At 41.7% G+C, this 16,705-nt stretch overlaps 1 protein-coding gene across 3 annotated transcripts; it reads left to right on the plus strand.

Annotated features, from left to right (window-relative positions):
- The first annotated feature begins 5,081 nt into the window (after positions 1 to 5,081).
- On the plus strand, positions 5,082 to 15,688 carry LOC115685617 (QWRF motif-containing protein 2-like). 3 transcript variants are annotated; one of them, XM_056311376.1, is made up of 7 exons: positions 5,082 to 5,321; positions 8,395 to 9,950; positions 11,878 to 11,997; positions 12,419 to 12,535; positions 12,625 to 12,714; positions 14,753 to 14,860; positions 15,136 to 15,688. In XM_056311376.1, exons 2-7 carry the CDS (start codon positions 8,445 to 8,447, stop codon positions 15,214 to 15,216), a joined length of 2,022 nt encoding a protein of 673 aa, XP_056167351.1. In that variant the 5' UTR covers positions 5,082 to 5,321; positions 8,395 to 8,444; the 3' UTR covers positions 15,217 to 15,688. The 3 variants fall into 3 exon arrangements, with proteins under 3 accessions (XP_056167351.1, XP_030466563.1, XP_030466562.1); XM_030610703.2 differs by lacking the exon at positions 5,082 to 5,321 and adding an exon at positions 8,156 to 8,278; XM_030610702.2 differs by lacking the exon at positions 5,082 to 5,321 and having other exon boundaries at positions 8,287 to 9,950.
- Positions 15,689 to 16,705: the final 1,017 nt, after the last annotated feature.

The raw sequence follows: 16,705 nt of genomic DNA on the forward strand, positions 1-16,705 counted from the left end.
TTTTTGTTCCAAACCTGTTCTCGAAAACTGAAAAATAGAAAAATAGATAAACATAATGGTTTTCTTTCGCGCCCTAAGTGATAAGGAGTTGCCACAAACCTATTCGGGCTGCCTAGGAGCAAGTGAAATTCATGAGGATATCTCACTTCCTACTCAACCAAAGATCTAAGATCAGGACTTGAAAATTAGCTAATTAGTGTCTTTTCGGTACCCTAACTTGATTAATTTATTTACCTAACATTCATGCAATCTTTAACCATTTTATTAACCATGCCACTAAATGATGTCCATGCGTGAGTGTGCAATCAAGGATAAGTAAACAATCACGGTCAATACTATAAAAGTAAAGTATAAGGAAGTAAGCCCGATGAAGTGTCAAGCAAAGAATACACATGACTTTGTTATCGTGCCCCGAGACAGGTCCCCGTGAGCGGTACCCTAAACTAACTGTGCCTACACCTCAAACTAGATAACACAAAACGACCATGAACTAGACGAAACAGAGCGACTGGCTAAGTAATAGCAATGAAATTCTAATCAGCAAATTAATGCTATCCCTGGATGCAATTCCAAACTAAACTCCACACTAACCACTCTTTTGATCTTTTCTTTTAGCCGACTGTTTTCTTTTTAATTACGCAAAATGACATGATCTAACATCTATACTATACTAAAAACGCTAGGTCCATCATGCATTAGATTAGAATAATGCGATATTAATAAAAAACCCAAAACATTGCTTAAAATAATAACTTAACACCAAGGTACCACCATATTTTCCAGAATGCTAATTTTTTTTGTAATTTTTTCATTTACTTGCCTTTTGTGCCACTTTTTCACATACACTAATGGCATCGTGATTAATCACTAGGATCACAATAAATAGAACGATCAACCACAAATAGACCATGATTATACTAATCAAAATATAATAACACCTAAACATGCAATTCCACCCCCGATACTTACACCCACGTAAAAGAGGCCCGATGTACCTAGATCGGCCCAAATGAGCCCGGAATCGCTCTCGGTGACCTAGACAAGTTAAAGGGACGTCCCGAGACCGTCCAAGGTCATTAAATGGGCCGTAACGGGATCCGGAGTCTGCTGTACAGTGAGTTAAAGGCACTGGACAGCGGGCTCTCGGTACTCGTTTTTGGCAACGGAAATACCCTGAATGACTCCTATGGTTCGATATTGCGAAATGCTACACTAGGAAGACATGGACGACTAGCATGCACCAACATATCCACCCGTGAAAAGCCAAAATAAATCAAGGACAAGATGAGATAGTCCATAATCGACCCATTAACATGCTAGACATGCTAGACACATACGAACACCCGTAATCGAAACACAAAATGATGGGGTGTAGAAATGCCATAACCGGCTTGGTGAACCTAGAGATTGAGGCATCACTCGCGGCCCGCTAGGGCGAGGCTAGCAGTTATATCGACTTTGAACTTCGGTTCTATCACGATGTCTTTTGCAAGTTGAAGATAAAAGACAAGTGGTTCCTACCTTGAACGAGATCGTAAAGGGATGGCAAAAGAATCGAGATGGGCTCCTAGGGCCCGTTTGGCAAGTTGCCAAACAGTGAAAATTTCTATTCTTTTGTTCCCATAATCAGTTTGAGAACAGAAATCCGTTTGTTTAATTTTTTGTTCCCGGGCACAAATTTGCAAAAAATTGTTCCCAGAATCAGTTTTAGAACAGAATAAAAAAGCAAAAAAAAGTAGTTTCTTGATTCTGAGAACAATTTTTCCATTTCTTATTTTTCTTGGTTTGTTCTTCTTCTTCTTCTCGACCTGCCGACCGCCAGCCACAGGCCAGGGCCGGCGAGGGTGTCGCGGCCCTCGCCGCCTGGGGGAGGGCAGCTCGTTGCCGCGACGGCAAGGCCTCGCCCAGCCATGGTGAGGCCGAACTCGCCGTCGCGAGATCTGGGCGAAGTCGAGCCTCGCCCAGCCAAGGCGAGGCCGACCTCGCCATCGCGACCTAAGCGAGGGAGATGGGTCACGACGGCGAGTGCCATGACGCCCTCATCGGCCCTAGCCTGTAGCCAGTCGTCGATGCCTGAGGTAAGGGTGCTTGAGGTTGCACTACCTCAAGCACCCTTGCCTGGGTCATACGGGCCCTCACCGGGGGTCAGGGGTCGCGCAACCTCGATGAGGGCCCGTATGACCCAAGCAAGGATGCCTGAGGTAGTGCAACCCCGGGCAGCTCTCACCGAGGTCGAGCAACCTCTGTGAGGGATCCCAAGGGTCACAAGAACCTCATCGAGGGTTGCCCGACCCCAAGCGGCCCTCGCCGGTGGTCGCCGGGGGCCACCTGAGGTTGTGTGACCTCAGACGATGGCCACCAACACCAGATCTGGGTTACTGGCAGTCGCCTGCCCTTCATCGAAACCGGCAAAGGGTTTGAGTTTTTTATTTGTTTTTTTGATAAAAATAAGAAAAGTCCTTTATAAGAATAATTTTTCCAAACACCATTTTACCCAAAGATGCTTTACAAAGGACTTTAAAGTTATAATTTAACAAACATAATTTGCATTTCGGAAAACTCCTTTAACTTAAAATCCTTTGCATTTTCCCAAATGCTTTCCCCAAAAGTCCAACCAAATGCATCCTAAATTGGCTCTAGGTCAAAAGATTTAGGACTAGATTGGCACAAATGCAATAGGTTTAAGACTTTTTTTTACACTTTACCCTCGATAACAATTTATGCCTAAGCATTTTTGTGGGGATGAAAATATTTTCCGTTCATTTATTTTTGTAAGCGATGCAAGCGATATTTTTTAGAAAATATTTTCTAAATAATTTATTTTTTATGAAACAAACGCAACCTTAATAAATGTATTGACATACAACTTTTGGCCATACCCTAGACAACATGTACATAGGAAATGAATGATTTTTAATGATGAAAAGAGGGGCACCGTGCAGAGAACACGCACGTTCAATTCGAATCTTGTATGATCTTCTCAACATGGGGATACCCCGCTTTGATTTATTCGCATGTTGTTTTTGCTTCAGCAACTTATTGCTTTTCCGTCAAATATTAGGAAAATATTAGATATGAATTTACAAGTCAAAATATGTGTTTTTGAAAATATCTCAGGTGTTAAGAGTTAAGAAAAAGTCAAAATGTATCTGTAGCACGATCTATATTATGTAAATGGTAAAAAGTAAAAAGCTATCCAAATACGTCGTCGCTCGCTTTAATTACCGACTCCCGCACTTCAGTTGCAACAAGAACTAACTAAACTCAGGATTAATTTAATGATCAAAAAACTAATTTCTGTTTACAGATTGAATGCATGACATAATTACACAGTATATTTTATAGTTTAAGCATACATGTAACGTTTGCCTCGTTTCTGATCTGGTCTCCCAGACTAGCAAGATATTTCACACGCCGAGGTTTGTTCACCTCAAGTGGATTTTTTTATTTTGTTTCGCATCATAAAATATTTATACTTCTTTCCATTAATACATTTTGTTATTAACCCTAGTACAGCAATTCTATAATCTAAGTTGCAGTAAAATGTACATACATGGAGGACAGTGGTGGGTCGTTTCTCCACGTCAAAGTGGTAAGCGTAAGCCCTTGTTCATTGATGTCCTTTCTTTCGGTGGGTTGTCTATTATCATTGTTATTTTGTTTGGGGAGAGAGGGACATCGAGTACCATAATCATAGTAATGATATAGCTACTTAATCGGAAAGAATTGTTGTATAATCAATGCAGCATGCTCGATCTTTTTCTATATGGTTGGCGCTAGTGGAACGAAAGTTCGTGTCCATTGAATTTGCCCTTTGGTCATTGAAATATATTTTAGCAAAATCACCTTGGACACATGGGAATCAGATTCTAAGATTTTCTTTTGACATCGAATTCCTGATCATCAATGGAACCTCTCTCCCAGCTTCTTGCTTCCTATTACAAGGAACCTTTAATTTGCACCACACTATGTTTGTGACATTTTGTGCATGCGAAGTGCGCATCAATCCTCCATGCACTTTTACTCGAGATCGATAGTACCATCCCGGTGTTATTTTTTTATGACGAGGAAGTCTAGCTTAAGTATGTAAACCCCGAGCCCATGAAATCCCTTACACTAATCTCATGCATTAGCTAAGACGTGAGTCAAAGCCCGGATAAATGGCCGACAAATTCGATAAAATTAGAATGACAACACCCCGATTAGACACTTAAGTGATCAGAAAAAATATAAACTTTTGGCACTAAAGTGAGGGCCGTATGAAACTTTTGGCACTTTGAGTGCCTTTATACCGATAATTAAGAAAATTATGGCTTGGTCGTTCAGGGTGGAGCTTAAAAGGGAATGCCTGATCTAATATCCCTTTTAACATTTTTCAAGCGGGCTTAATGTCAACCATTATAATTTGGCTTGCTCCTCCTCTAGCACCATCTCTCTACTTCATCTTATAGCCGCCTGTACTTCCTTAGTACAACGCTAGCCTTCTGCATTACCAGCAACCGAGTACATACACAAAACACTGCCCTCCACAAACTCTAAATGCTCAAAGGTCGCGCGCGCTTAAACACTTGCATTGATTAAATAATTTTCAGAGAACAGAATAAACTATAGTGCTATTAGGTACCTGTAGCTCATGTTGGCTAGACTTTGTCAGCCACTGAGATCGCTTAACCACCCTTTAACTAACAAAACCATAATGGGACTGATCACCAACTTGGTGGTGAAGATTCACTTCCCATGGCATACGAAACGAAAGTGATTTGTCATGTGCAACTCAGCTCACGGTATATTCTAAATCCTTAGGCATTACACCCCATCACAAAACGAACTGATCCTTGAGCAAGCATCCGACTTTTTTCTCCTTTGCTTTGCTTGACACAGTCTCAACTCAATGCATCTTTCGACACTTCCCCGGAATCGTGCCCACCCAACTTTGGAAAATGGACCCGAATGTGCATAAAGTCACCACGAGAAAGAAGGAACTGTAAAATTAACAGGTCCCCCTCCTTACTAGGTCTCTCAACCCTCCTTTATCTTGTGGGGGCCAGCCCAACTCACCAGAGCACACAACGAGACAGCACGCGACGGAGCATCCTAGAAAGAGATACCCTTTTTCTTCAATTCTTTAGTTCATTTTCCACTTATTTTAATGGCCTAGCTTAAATAAAGATCAATGGCCTGTGATGTGTTGTCTCTCTTTATGGTCAGGAGTGGGGCTGGATGGATGGCTAACCCCTTCCACTTTGGCAATAAAACAGTGGCGATCAAATCTCAGGGGGCTTGGAGGAAACTTTGAGCGACTTTCTCGATCAACTTGGCAGGTAATGATGATCACTCAATTGCTGCTTTAATCAGAAGGGTTGTCTTGGAAGTGAAATGACTGTAATGATCCGGTTTGGTTATGTTGTGGGTATGCAGGATTAGTTTACGGTTGAACTAATCAAAGCTCCAAAGTTCAGTAAGCTGTTGAGTGATCGTGTGTTGTCTTTGTGCTTCGATTCCTTCTGCAGCAGGCAAGGAGTTAACTTGTCCTGATCAAGAAAGAGTTTTAAAGCATGGTTTTGCTTTTCTTCTTCGCTTGTTTTAAGAAAAACACGGGGTTTTCTTTTGTTCTCCTCTGGCCTTGAGTGTCCAAGAAGGAAAGAACATGTTTTTCTTCCATTCCATTCATGGTCTTCAACATGTCTTGCATCTGAGTGTGGAGTTTGATCTTGACATGTAGACTTTTAACCAGATAATTGATGTTATGCCATGTCCACCCACTCTAGTCTCAATCAGCTTTTTAGCTATTGGGGAAAAAGTCGTGCAACCTGTCAATCATGGAAATTGTGGAAGGCCAACTCAAAAAGATTAGAGTAATACTAACTACACTAATTTCGATTCATTAGATTGACATATTAAACGGCACAACAATTTCTTTGATCGAATGTCGAATATGACTCGCTTATCGACATATCAATTTGCCTCACGCTGCTTAGTATACCATTTTAGTATATCGATCTTAGCCTTAAACAAAGAGAGCTTTTCTTACCATTTACCATTGGATAAATAAAACAACCTAAGAAAGAAGGTAGTTAGCAGTTGCTGTGAATGACTTGGGTTGGTGAAGAGGCATCATTACTTGCTAAACCACACTTTTGGTTTTTCTAATTAATCTTCCACAACTGCTGTCCGGTCAATGATGGATATCTAATCAAGTGAAAACCGTGTGGCATGAAGTAACTTTGCAACTAAATCATGATTAATCACCAAAGTTCCTTTGAACACACAAAAGCAATCGGTGTGACTTGGGGTTTTATTAAAGGCGGTAGAGTTCATCATTGGCAAAGGAGGAGGCTTCCCTTTATCTCTTTCCCAAGATCCATAAGTCTTTCAGCCTTTGCTTAATGGTGATGCTAGTAGTGACCCTCAGTTCTTTGAATTTTAATGTACTTTTCGACTACGTCACTCGGGATTGCAAAGATTCGAACGTGAAATCTCCGATTCTGACACCCATTTAAAGTTCAATGCGCAATGATTTTATCCATGAATTTGAGATATTAATCTACAACGTGGAATTTATCTTTATATCTTTTGCAATGTTGTGCTTGTGGATCTTTGTTAAAAAGAAAAGAAACTATAGAGGATTGAGCAATTAGGTAGTTAATTATAGTCAATGAGCTACTCATTTGCATAAGCATAATAATATATTTTTTTTGTCACGTTACCTAGATTTCCTTTTCTCTTTACTAAGACTAGAAGCTTGTTTGCCTTTGCTCGATAATGGTGCTAGAAACTTTTTCCAATTTTTAAATTTAATTTGGGGCTTTGTCATTTACAATTCCTAGTTTTTGTTTCTATGACTCTTTGGCCAAGCAATTTAATGATCCATAGCAATAGCCTCATCTTGATACTATCAGCAATTCAAGATTCCGTCCTTGAAGAAATTCGTGATTTTAACTAATCATGCCACTAGGTTATCAAAAGAAACCTTGTGTTTTGATCGTGACCCCTTGTGTTTTGATCGTGACCCCCATTGTATCTTTACTATTTTTTCGGCTTACCTTCGATCGAGTCGGTATCGAAAAAATTCGGAATCTTTAAGCTATAATGGCTTCAAAGAGGTTTTTGATTATGCATTTACATCAAGCACTTTATTGGGTGGCGCTTGTGTCACGTCTCATTATATTCGTGTTGATAATTTTGCATCACCATTAGAAAATATGCCACAATCTTCAATCAATTGCAATTGGGAAATTTTAAGCTTCTTCTTTTTTTTCTGGAAATAAAACGGATTTTTGAAATGCTGAAGAATCGAAATTACATTCGAAAATTGCTTAATTTGGGATCCGCTAATGATCCCCCATATAACGACAAGCTAATGAGGATAAAATGCCCCCCCGTCGGTTTCGCTGGTGTCCAATCTGACGCAAAAAGTCAGTCCTTGGTCTCGTTTCGCACCGAAATTTTTAGACTCTCTCTTTTCTCAGCTTTTTACTAAATATTTTTTGTTTTTTACTTCTTTAAAAAACTCATATTCTATTACGAAATATAAATTCATATATCATAAATTAAACGGTTTCGAGATATAATGCTGCTATATTCATATACGAGAAGCAGTTATTTATTAATTAAATTTTCATATGAAATTTTTTTATCGAGCCCCGCTTTTTTTTTCTTTTTTTTGGTAGCGTAGAGCTCTGCATCGGGTCGACCTTTTCCTTTTCCAAAATAGAAGAAGAAACCACTGGCATATAGCAACAAGGAAATTGACGAAAAATTTCGACCAAAGAAGTCATCGATTTTTCTCCTCTTTTTTTTATTAAAGGGAAAAAATAATTAATGCTTTTTTTCAAAAAACACGGTTTGTCGTTTGCCCGATGGCGTAACGTCTCTCCGAAGCTTTCACGCCACTCGACGACCATCCCCGTCCCGTTGAGCGTACGGGCCCCGCCACAGACGGTCTCCGCCACGTGTCCCCCCTTCCCCTTCCCACTCCCCACTCCCCCGGCGCGGCTCTTCCCCAACTTCCCGAAACTACCCTCACCTACACGCCTTGCCGCTCTCGGACGCCACCCCCGGAAATCCCCATTTTGCCCCCCGCCCCCGGTGCTGACGCGCGCACAGCATAATTGCTCTCCTTAACTCGACAGTTATGCTCTCAAAAACTCGCCTAAAACCACTTAGCTCTCCCACGCTCTCTCCCTCTCTCTCTCTCTCTCCGGCCAGTCGTAACGGTCATCTCCGATCGGCGCTGCTTCTCTCTCTCTCTCTAGAACGCGATTTCGCCTCGATTCTCGTGAGCAATTCTCTCCCCCTCTCTCTCTCTCTCTTCTGCAGCGACGCCGACATTCTCGTCGAATTCCTTCGCGTTGATGGCGTTTCGGCTCTCTGTTAATGGCGGTTTAATTGCAGGAAGCTGCTTGGCCTTCCTTGCCGGATGCGATTCCTCCGAGGCGCACGCGATGGTAGCTGCGGTGTCGACGCCGGTGAACCCTAATAAGGCGGCGGCGGCGGCGGCGACGGGTCGAGGAGGAGGAGGTGGAGGTGGTGGAGGTGGTGGTGCTCGCGCGAAGCCTTCGAGGCCTCCTCTGTTGCCTTCCGAGCCGGACAATGCGCTCGCCCCTCCTCGCCGAGCTAAGGGCCGGGAGGTCACTTCTCGCTACTTGTCGTCGTCCTCCGCTTCTTCCACTAGGACCACGTCCTCCTCGTCTGCTTCGTCCACGTCCTCTTCCGCGTCCTCTTGTTCCTCCTCCAAGAGGTGCCCGTCGCCTCTGATTTCGAGGACGGCGGCGGCGGCGGCGACGCCTGGCTCCGGGGCGGCTAAGCGCTCGCAGTCGGCGGAGAGGCGGCGGCCGGCGACGGACCGGCCGAGCTCGGCTGATTCGAGGGGCGGTGGCGGCGCCTCGAAGGGCGGTGAAATGACTGCGGCGCAGAAGTTGCTTGTCACTTCGGCTCGGAGCTTGTCCGTGTCGTTCCAGGGAGAGTCGTACTCGCTTCCGGTCAGCAAAGCGAAGTCTTCGCCAGCTCCTAGCAGCACGAGGAAAGGGACGCCGGAGAGGCGGAAACCTGTGACTGCGGCCACTCCGCGGAGGGATCAGTTGGAGAATTCTAAGCCGGTAGAGAAGCAGAGGTGGCCAGGAAGGTCGAGACAGGAGAATTTCTTGAGCAGGAGTGTGGATTTCGGTGAGGATAGGAGGAGGACGGGCGGATCAAGGGGGAATGTAGTTAGGGCATTGCAGACATCAATGATGATCGATGTTAGGGCTTCACTTGATGGACGATTACTTGTCTCTGATTCAAGTGATCATGGGCTGGGAAAAGCTGACGAGGTTAACGTTCACAGAAGTTCAGGTTTTGAATCCAACGGACGCACGGATTGTAGTTCTTCTGATAGTGAGAGTGTGTCTTCTGGTAGCACTAAAGGAGTTCAGGAATGTGGTGGTGGACAAGAACAGAATGGGCCTAGGGGAGTTGTGGTACCAGCGAGGTTTTGGCAACAGACAATTAACCGGATGAGACGCCAACCGGAGGTTGGCACACCGTTGTTGACTAGCCCTTTCCTAAAAATGAGCTCCGCACCAAAACTTGTCATGCCTAAGAAGCCTGGTTTCGATAGCCCAGTCTCTTCTCCAAAAGGACCTTTGAGTTGCCGGGGACAGGCATCTCCCATTCGTGGGGCAGTTCGACCAGCATCGCCAAGTAAACTTACTCATTTGGCAGTATCATCCCCTAGAGGACTAAGCCCCTCTTGGGCGAGGAATGCTGTGGCAGGAACTCCTCTTGATGTTAGTGCGAGTAATATACCTTCCTTCTTGAGTTTTGCTGCTGAGGCTAGGAGAGGGAAGATGGGGGAAAGCCGTATGGTTGACGCACATGGTTTGAGACTGCTGCACAACCGTCTTTTGCAATGGCGTTTTGTGAATGCCAGAGCAGATGAAGCACTGTCTGCCCAGACATTACACACAGAGGTATGACTACTTAAGCCAAATTTTGTCCTAAAAGGGTGAAAATTTTAATCTGGATCTACACATTGAAATGCCACATTTCATCGTCACTAAGTGGTTTTGGTAGGTTCAATCAGAAGTGCGCGAGGTACTTCGAAAAGCTTTTTGCTTTTGGTTTTTTCTGAATTTTGTGTACTGGATTGGTCATTTCAGATTATTTATCAGCACTTTCGGAAGTGAAATTAATTGATTATCATGCATAAGAAGTATAGGGTCCATAGACATGCATCAAATGAATTTGGGTGGGGCTGAATTTTGTTTCTGGAGCTTCATTTTTATTACATGGAAGCAATGTACAGAGAGAGCTCGAAGAAAATGAATTGAAGAAACAGGGGACATGGCATTTGATGTGCTTGATGATGCTAGATGGCTTTTGTATGGATTTCTTTGGCCCCTAGAACCTCCTTTTGTTTGAAGTTGAGATCAACATGGAAGGGGAAGACAATAGCCAAACCCAAGACTTAAATCTTGGTGAGGCTGGATCTCCACGAAGCCAAACCAGTGTTCTTTTACATGTGTGCATAATTCTCCACAATGAAATGCCCATTGTGGCACTTGGATATAGGGTGGAACTATCATAAGGGTTGCATTGAACTTGTGAAAATGTGAGGCAAACTGGTTGCTGATTAGTATTTGAGCTTGAATGGAGTGGTTGGTCCACGAAATTGCTCCATGGATTGAGTGCATGGTGCTTATATAGAAGTTTAAATGGTTGTAATGCTAAAATCTTGCTGAGAGACTCAGGGGAATCTATCTATATATAAAGTTTAGATAGTATAGGCACACGCGCATTCAGGCAAATAAGTTGACTACAAATCTTATTTTTCTTCTAAATCTAACAGGTCAGTTGATGAGAGGGTACTGGGTGGTTTTGCAGTGAAGTATCTCTCTTAATTGACAGGAGGAGCGGGTCAAAATATGCGCAAAGTATGTTGGAGATTTGTTATTTTAGAGCGAGTCTGACGGTTACTTATATGCTTCTAATGAACTTGGTACCACAGAAAAGATGTGGGTATAATTCTGATAAAATTTGGTGGTAATTGAAGTGATGATCAATAGCTAAAAGAATGTCCTAAATATTACTAAACCTATTTGATCAGAGAATGATATAAGAAGAAACAATTATCTAGATTCTTGAATAGTTAGACATGACTTTTAAGGGGAATAAGAAGCTTTCCAAAAGGATTCTTGGTGATGTGCGATTTTATGGATCCGAAGATGGACACTGGAGCTACAGACTATTGATGTTGGAATTAACAGCTTAAGTGAAATTGTTTTGATACCTCAGTTATTAATGGAGAAAGAATTGAATACTGCGGACATAATCATCAAGTTACTGAGAGTGGGAACATTATTGCCAGTGGAACTGGAAAACTTGGGGCATCAGTGGGAAAAGAAAACCGAAAGCTTCACGTGAAGATGCTACTACCTCTTGCAATTTTTAGGGTGATATGATGGTTGTGGTCTCATTAATAAAACAAAGGTCTATTGAGCATTTTACGGGCATGAGATTTGAATGAGGAACTCATTTGAAGATGTACGTGCTAGACTTTTACTTCACATGGATGCTTAAACTGAAGCTATGTTCTGTTATTAATTTATGTAACGGCATGAAACTGAGTAATTTAAAGAAATTCACGTGTTGTGCATCTGTTGGTTCTCCTGAACACACCCTGGAATAGGGAGACAGGGAGCTATACCATTCTTCCAGCCTCTTGTGTACTTGAGACGTGATCTAGTAGTAATGACTTCATCCGTTTAGCCTAACTGTACAATACCTTGCTTCTATATTCTTAACTTCATTATGAGTAGTGTTAGATCTATTAGGGTTTTCTCGACAGTTCAATGACTAAGGAGGAACTTATGTCCCTTTCATACTCTATTTTGCCAGAGAAGCATCTACAATGCCTGGTTGAGCATCTTCAAGCTGCGAGAATCTGTTAAAACCAAAAGAATCGAGTTACAGTTGCAGAGGCAAAATCTGAAGTTAACCTCTGTTGTCCATGGACAAGTAAGATCTGCTTGTAGAATAACTGTTGTGGTTCAGATGTGGCTACATTTTCTTCCGTTTTTTTTTTTTCGATGTTGCTACATTAAAACATGCCTATATCGATCCATTATCAAGCTTGAAAGTGGAGGGACTAGCTTGGAGAAGTTGTATTAGTGCAGATTTCAAAAATGTCTTGGGTGAATTGAGTATTGTGAACTTTAAAATGTGTTTGAATTTGCTTATTTGTTTAAACTTTTAGCTCATACTTTTGCTTTTTGTGTTAAGAGTCTTTTTGGATACTGAATAAATCTTTTAAATGTAAATGAATTCTAGTATGAAATAGTCATTTGTCGTATACTTGAGTGGAGAGAAGATCTGTCTACTGTTATTTTCCTCCGTCTCCTATAAGTTTTAATTTGATGTTTACGCTCCTGGAGAACAGATTAGATATTTGGAAGAGTGGGCTTCAATGGATCAGGACTACTCAAATTCTTTGTCAGGAGCCAATGAAGCCTTGAAGGCTAGCACTCTTCGCCTTCCTGTCATTGGTGGGGCAAGGGTATGTGCTAAAATTTGTTACTAACTCCTGACAGAATCATTGCTTAAAATGGGCATCGATATGGGTTAATGACATTCTTTGATATTCAGGTTGACATCCGGAAAGTGAAGAATGCTATTTCTTCAGCAGTTGAGGTAATGCAGACCATGGCGTCCTCCATCTGCTTGTTTTCTTCAGAGGTGATCTTTCGTTCCTTATAAAAATGAGTTATATTAATTTCCAATTTGATATATAATTCTCTGTTTGGTGATGCTTGTGTTAGAAGGGAATCTTGAGGATTTGGGGGGAATGAGGATTTTTTGTTGGGGTTTGTGTGCTTCACCTATCTTAGGGAGAGCATTCATGTGCTGACGGATCTCTGTCTTATTCGTGTTTTTCTAGTACTCCTATATGAAGTGGCATGATATGCTTCTCCTTATTTTCTTAGCTAGTTGCTAACTTCTTGTGATAAGAGTTTGTTGCTCTGAATATTCTGCTATTTCATGCAGGGTCTTGTTAAAGTATACTTAATGGGAAATAATTTAACTTTCCAAGATACTGATTGTGCATAACATAAAGGCAATTAATGCATTGGAAACTGTAAGTTTCTATAATCGGTTGATAACAAGTGCCCCTAGGACACTCGTTAACAATCAATCCTTCGTAAAATATCAGAATAGAACATAACTACAATCTAAGTAGCTTGCAGTGAGTTGACATTTTAGAAATTTATGACTTTGTTGTGACCATGGTTTAACAAAATTGTAGTTTTTTGTGTTATATTATCTTACTTTGGGCAATGTTCCCCCTTTTAGTTGGTGGGATTAGCTCAATTTTGTATGTAATAGAGTTAGGATTCTGCTTACTTGTAGGCATAAATTCACCATAGAGTTTTTTTTGGTACCTGAAAAGAAAATCTGTTATTCTCTTTGTTCTTTGTGTTCAATACTGCAGCAATTAGTAGTGCTTTCTCTGTCCTTATAATTTTGTCAAACTTTAAAAACGTCCCTCTATTTTTTTGTTGGTTCAAAATGGTCCCTTACTTTTCTAAAAATGTCACCGTTAGTGCTCAATCAAACTCGGCAGCCAGGCTTCTGAGTTGGCAATCTGAGAACACTTATTGCGCTTTTTTTGGTACATTTGTTGCTGATGCGACCACAAAAATGAAAGATTCAAAAGGTTAGATTAAAGTGGACAGGCGCGGTACTGCCAACCCGACAGTGACCACCACCATCTTGGTTGCCAATCCACGGTGACCAGTATGCTGGTGGTCATCGCGTCTATTGCAGTTGTCAACCACCGAGACAGTAGCAGAGCAGATTGAGATCCTACATCTAGATGTCGGTTGCGAGGCGGTCATCCGACGATGGTCACCTGTCAAGGCTGACCAACGTCGCGGTGTGTCGCCTGTCAACAGCAACCACAGTTATGCTGGTCTCAAATCACACAAACAGGGGGGCACAACGTCGGTGGAAATCTGAGGCAACCACCACGCGGCGGTCGCCTGAGTTGTGCGACCACTATGACACAGTCACTCAGCGATGCCAATGGTGGGGCTGCCTAGGGTATGCAGCTCTACAATTCTTTTTTATTTTTTGGCTTTCGCAAAAATGAAAAAGAAAAGAAGTCCATAAATCCAGGTCAAATCCAAGTGAGCTTTTTCATTTTTCATTTTTTTTTGAAAAAAGCGCTTGTTAGTAATTTGTGACAGCGTCAAATCCATATCAGCAAAATCCGTTGCAGGAATAGCACAAGGAAGAACAATAGCACTCTTTAAATAGTACTAGGACCATTTTGAACAAAAAGAAATAGAATGTCGGTTTGAATATCGGGTAAAAGTAGAGGGGCCACCAATACCATTTCACCTATATAATCTATTTTGGCTCATTTAGTTGGGCACTTATTTATCGATCTCTTCTTAGTAACTATATATATTTTCTCCGATAGTTAGGGATGCCTACTCAACTCTATATGTTGGCAGAGCCGATTGAATGCCTCTTTTAAGAAACTCGGTGAGCTTTTCTCAAGTATATGCCTGGGAAATGCTCCAATGAGTTTTGCCCCACTCACTGTCATTGGCTGGTTTTCTACTATTGCTATTTCTCAGACATCATCTGCACGGGCCTTCATCTTAGATAAAATCCATGTGAAACCAACCATTCAGTAACTCATAAAATAACTATGGACGTTATCATTGTTTTCATGCTCATTTGTTCTATTATGAAATTGTGTTAATAGGTTGGGGATGTTTACAATCTTATGGCTGAACTTGCGAGGGTTTCATCACAAGAGCATGCTGTGTTGGATCAATGCAGAGATCTCTTGTCAATGATTGCTGCCATGCAGGTAATGTTATTCGATATTATTTTATTTCCTAAATATGGAATCTGGAGTTGAAACTGCATTGATGATGATGCTGGAGTCGAATTAGTGTTGTGTCCCAAGCCCCTTGGGGAACTTATAGTAGCGGTTGTAATAACAATAATAATGGAGAAGAGAGAGAAAGAGAGAGAGAGAGAGAGAGAGAGAGAGAGACCAACCATGAGTTAGTCCTGTGGTTTCCTTGCCCTCGTCCTGTTTTTTGAAACTAGCCGGTACTGACTTATTTTGTCAATTGCCAGGTAAACGAAAGCAGCCTGAGAACCCACCTTTTACAAGTGCAATGCACACCCTCAGCCTCAAGCTTTACGGTGGAAACATGATGCTGATACTGTTTAAAGCTAACAACATCTAATAACGGTACTATACTTCGATTCGGCAATTTGGGGGGGTAAAAACAGCATGGGACATTCCGTTTTGGCTTCTGAAACCAGAGAGCATAACTTTGGTCTTAACCAGAGAGCATAACTTTGGTCTTTCTTTGGGATGATGATCCATGGGAAGGAGAAGGCATGCGGCGATGGGCATTATGAGCGTGCCAAAGCAAGGACCGTGGTTTCAACATCTAGTCTAGGTTCTACACGGATTTTCTATAGGTTTCAAGGAAGTGTATATAAGTGATGTTTCCTTTCGTTTTCTTAGAGCTAGCCTGGGAACAGAATAAGAATGGAGAAGAAATGCAGACTTGGGGTCCGTTTGCTTCTTTTTCTGCTCTCTAGTGTACTTGCCGCATCGATCTCCGGCATGTTTTGTAAAGCATATATAGTAGTCCATTGGGAAGTTTCAGTCCTAAAAGCTTGTGTCTATATTCTTTGGAGGCAATCTCCAATCGTGTTAGCTGTTCTAATCAGTTCATAGGGTCGCCTTGACCGAGGCCATAGAATCACATTTACCTTAATCTTTCTGATTGCCTTTTGGAATGTTATAGAATCATCGACATGAACAAGATCTTTCATACTACATCTTCGTCGGTCGATAGCCTTCAGATGCATACATGTGGTCATCAATCAAATTTTGGCTACCGGTTTGGGTCGTTCTTACGTGATGTGTCTGCTTTCAAGCGTTCCTATATATCGACATTTCATGAGGTCGACCGTGTAAAGCCGACTAAGGAAAGGTGCTCTCTGGACTGATAATCAGATACAAACCTCCTGTAAGGCTTAATGGCCTTGGTTTGCAGAGGCCGAAAACACTTCAGTTTGGATTAGGAGAATACGAAGATAAATCAATTTATGAAGTTGTTTTGATCAAGTCTTGTTTGGAATTTGTTGTATCAATTTACAAAGTGATAATCATCTGATAATCCTGGTGTTATTTTCTTGTCCTACTACTGTACAGTGCAGCTGACAAACCAAACAGTTTTCTTCTACTTAATTAATGTAACTTCTTGCCAAAACTTAAAAAATATATATATATTGTCTAAAGTGAAAACAAAATCATAATATATATAATCTTAGCTCACATATAGCTCATAAAGGTAGATTTTTCAGATTATTAAGATTTTTTTTTTTTTGTGGATGTGTGCGTATTTTTTGACGTGGAAAACGTGCGTTCAGCTTCAGCCCACCAAACCAGAAGACAGCAGTTTCTGAGCGTCGGTCAGTCTTGACGTACGGTCAAAGGGTGCAGAGAACTTGGCCCCAATCTGATCTTATTAAGAAGGTTCCTAGCGTAGTGGGAATCTCTCTTGCCGTTTTAGATATGGAGTTGCACCTTCCTACAGTATAAACAAAGATGTTGTCAAAAGGAGATGAAGAATAGTAGGCCTAATTATCTGAAGAAAGAAAGAAAGAAAGAAAAGAAAAGGGATCT

The sequence above is a fragment of the Syzygium oleosum genome, unplaced genomic scaffold (assembly GCF_021117445.2).
Source record: "Syzygium oleosum isolate NSW1041296 unplaced genomic scaffold, Sole_v2.1 Sole_v2.05, whole genome shotgun sequence".
NCBI lineage: Eukaryota > Viridiplantae > Streptophyta > Magnoliopsida > Myrtales > Myrtaceae > Syzygium > Syzygium oleosum.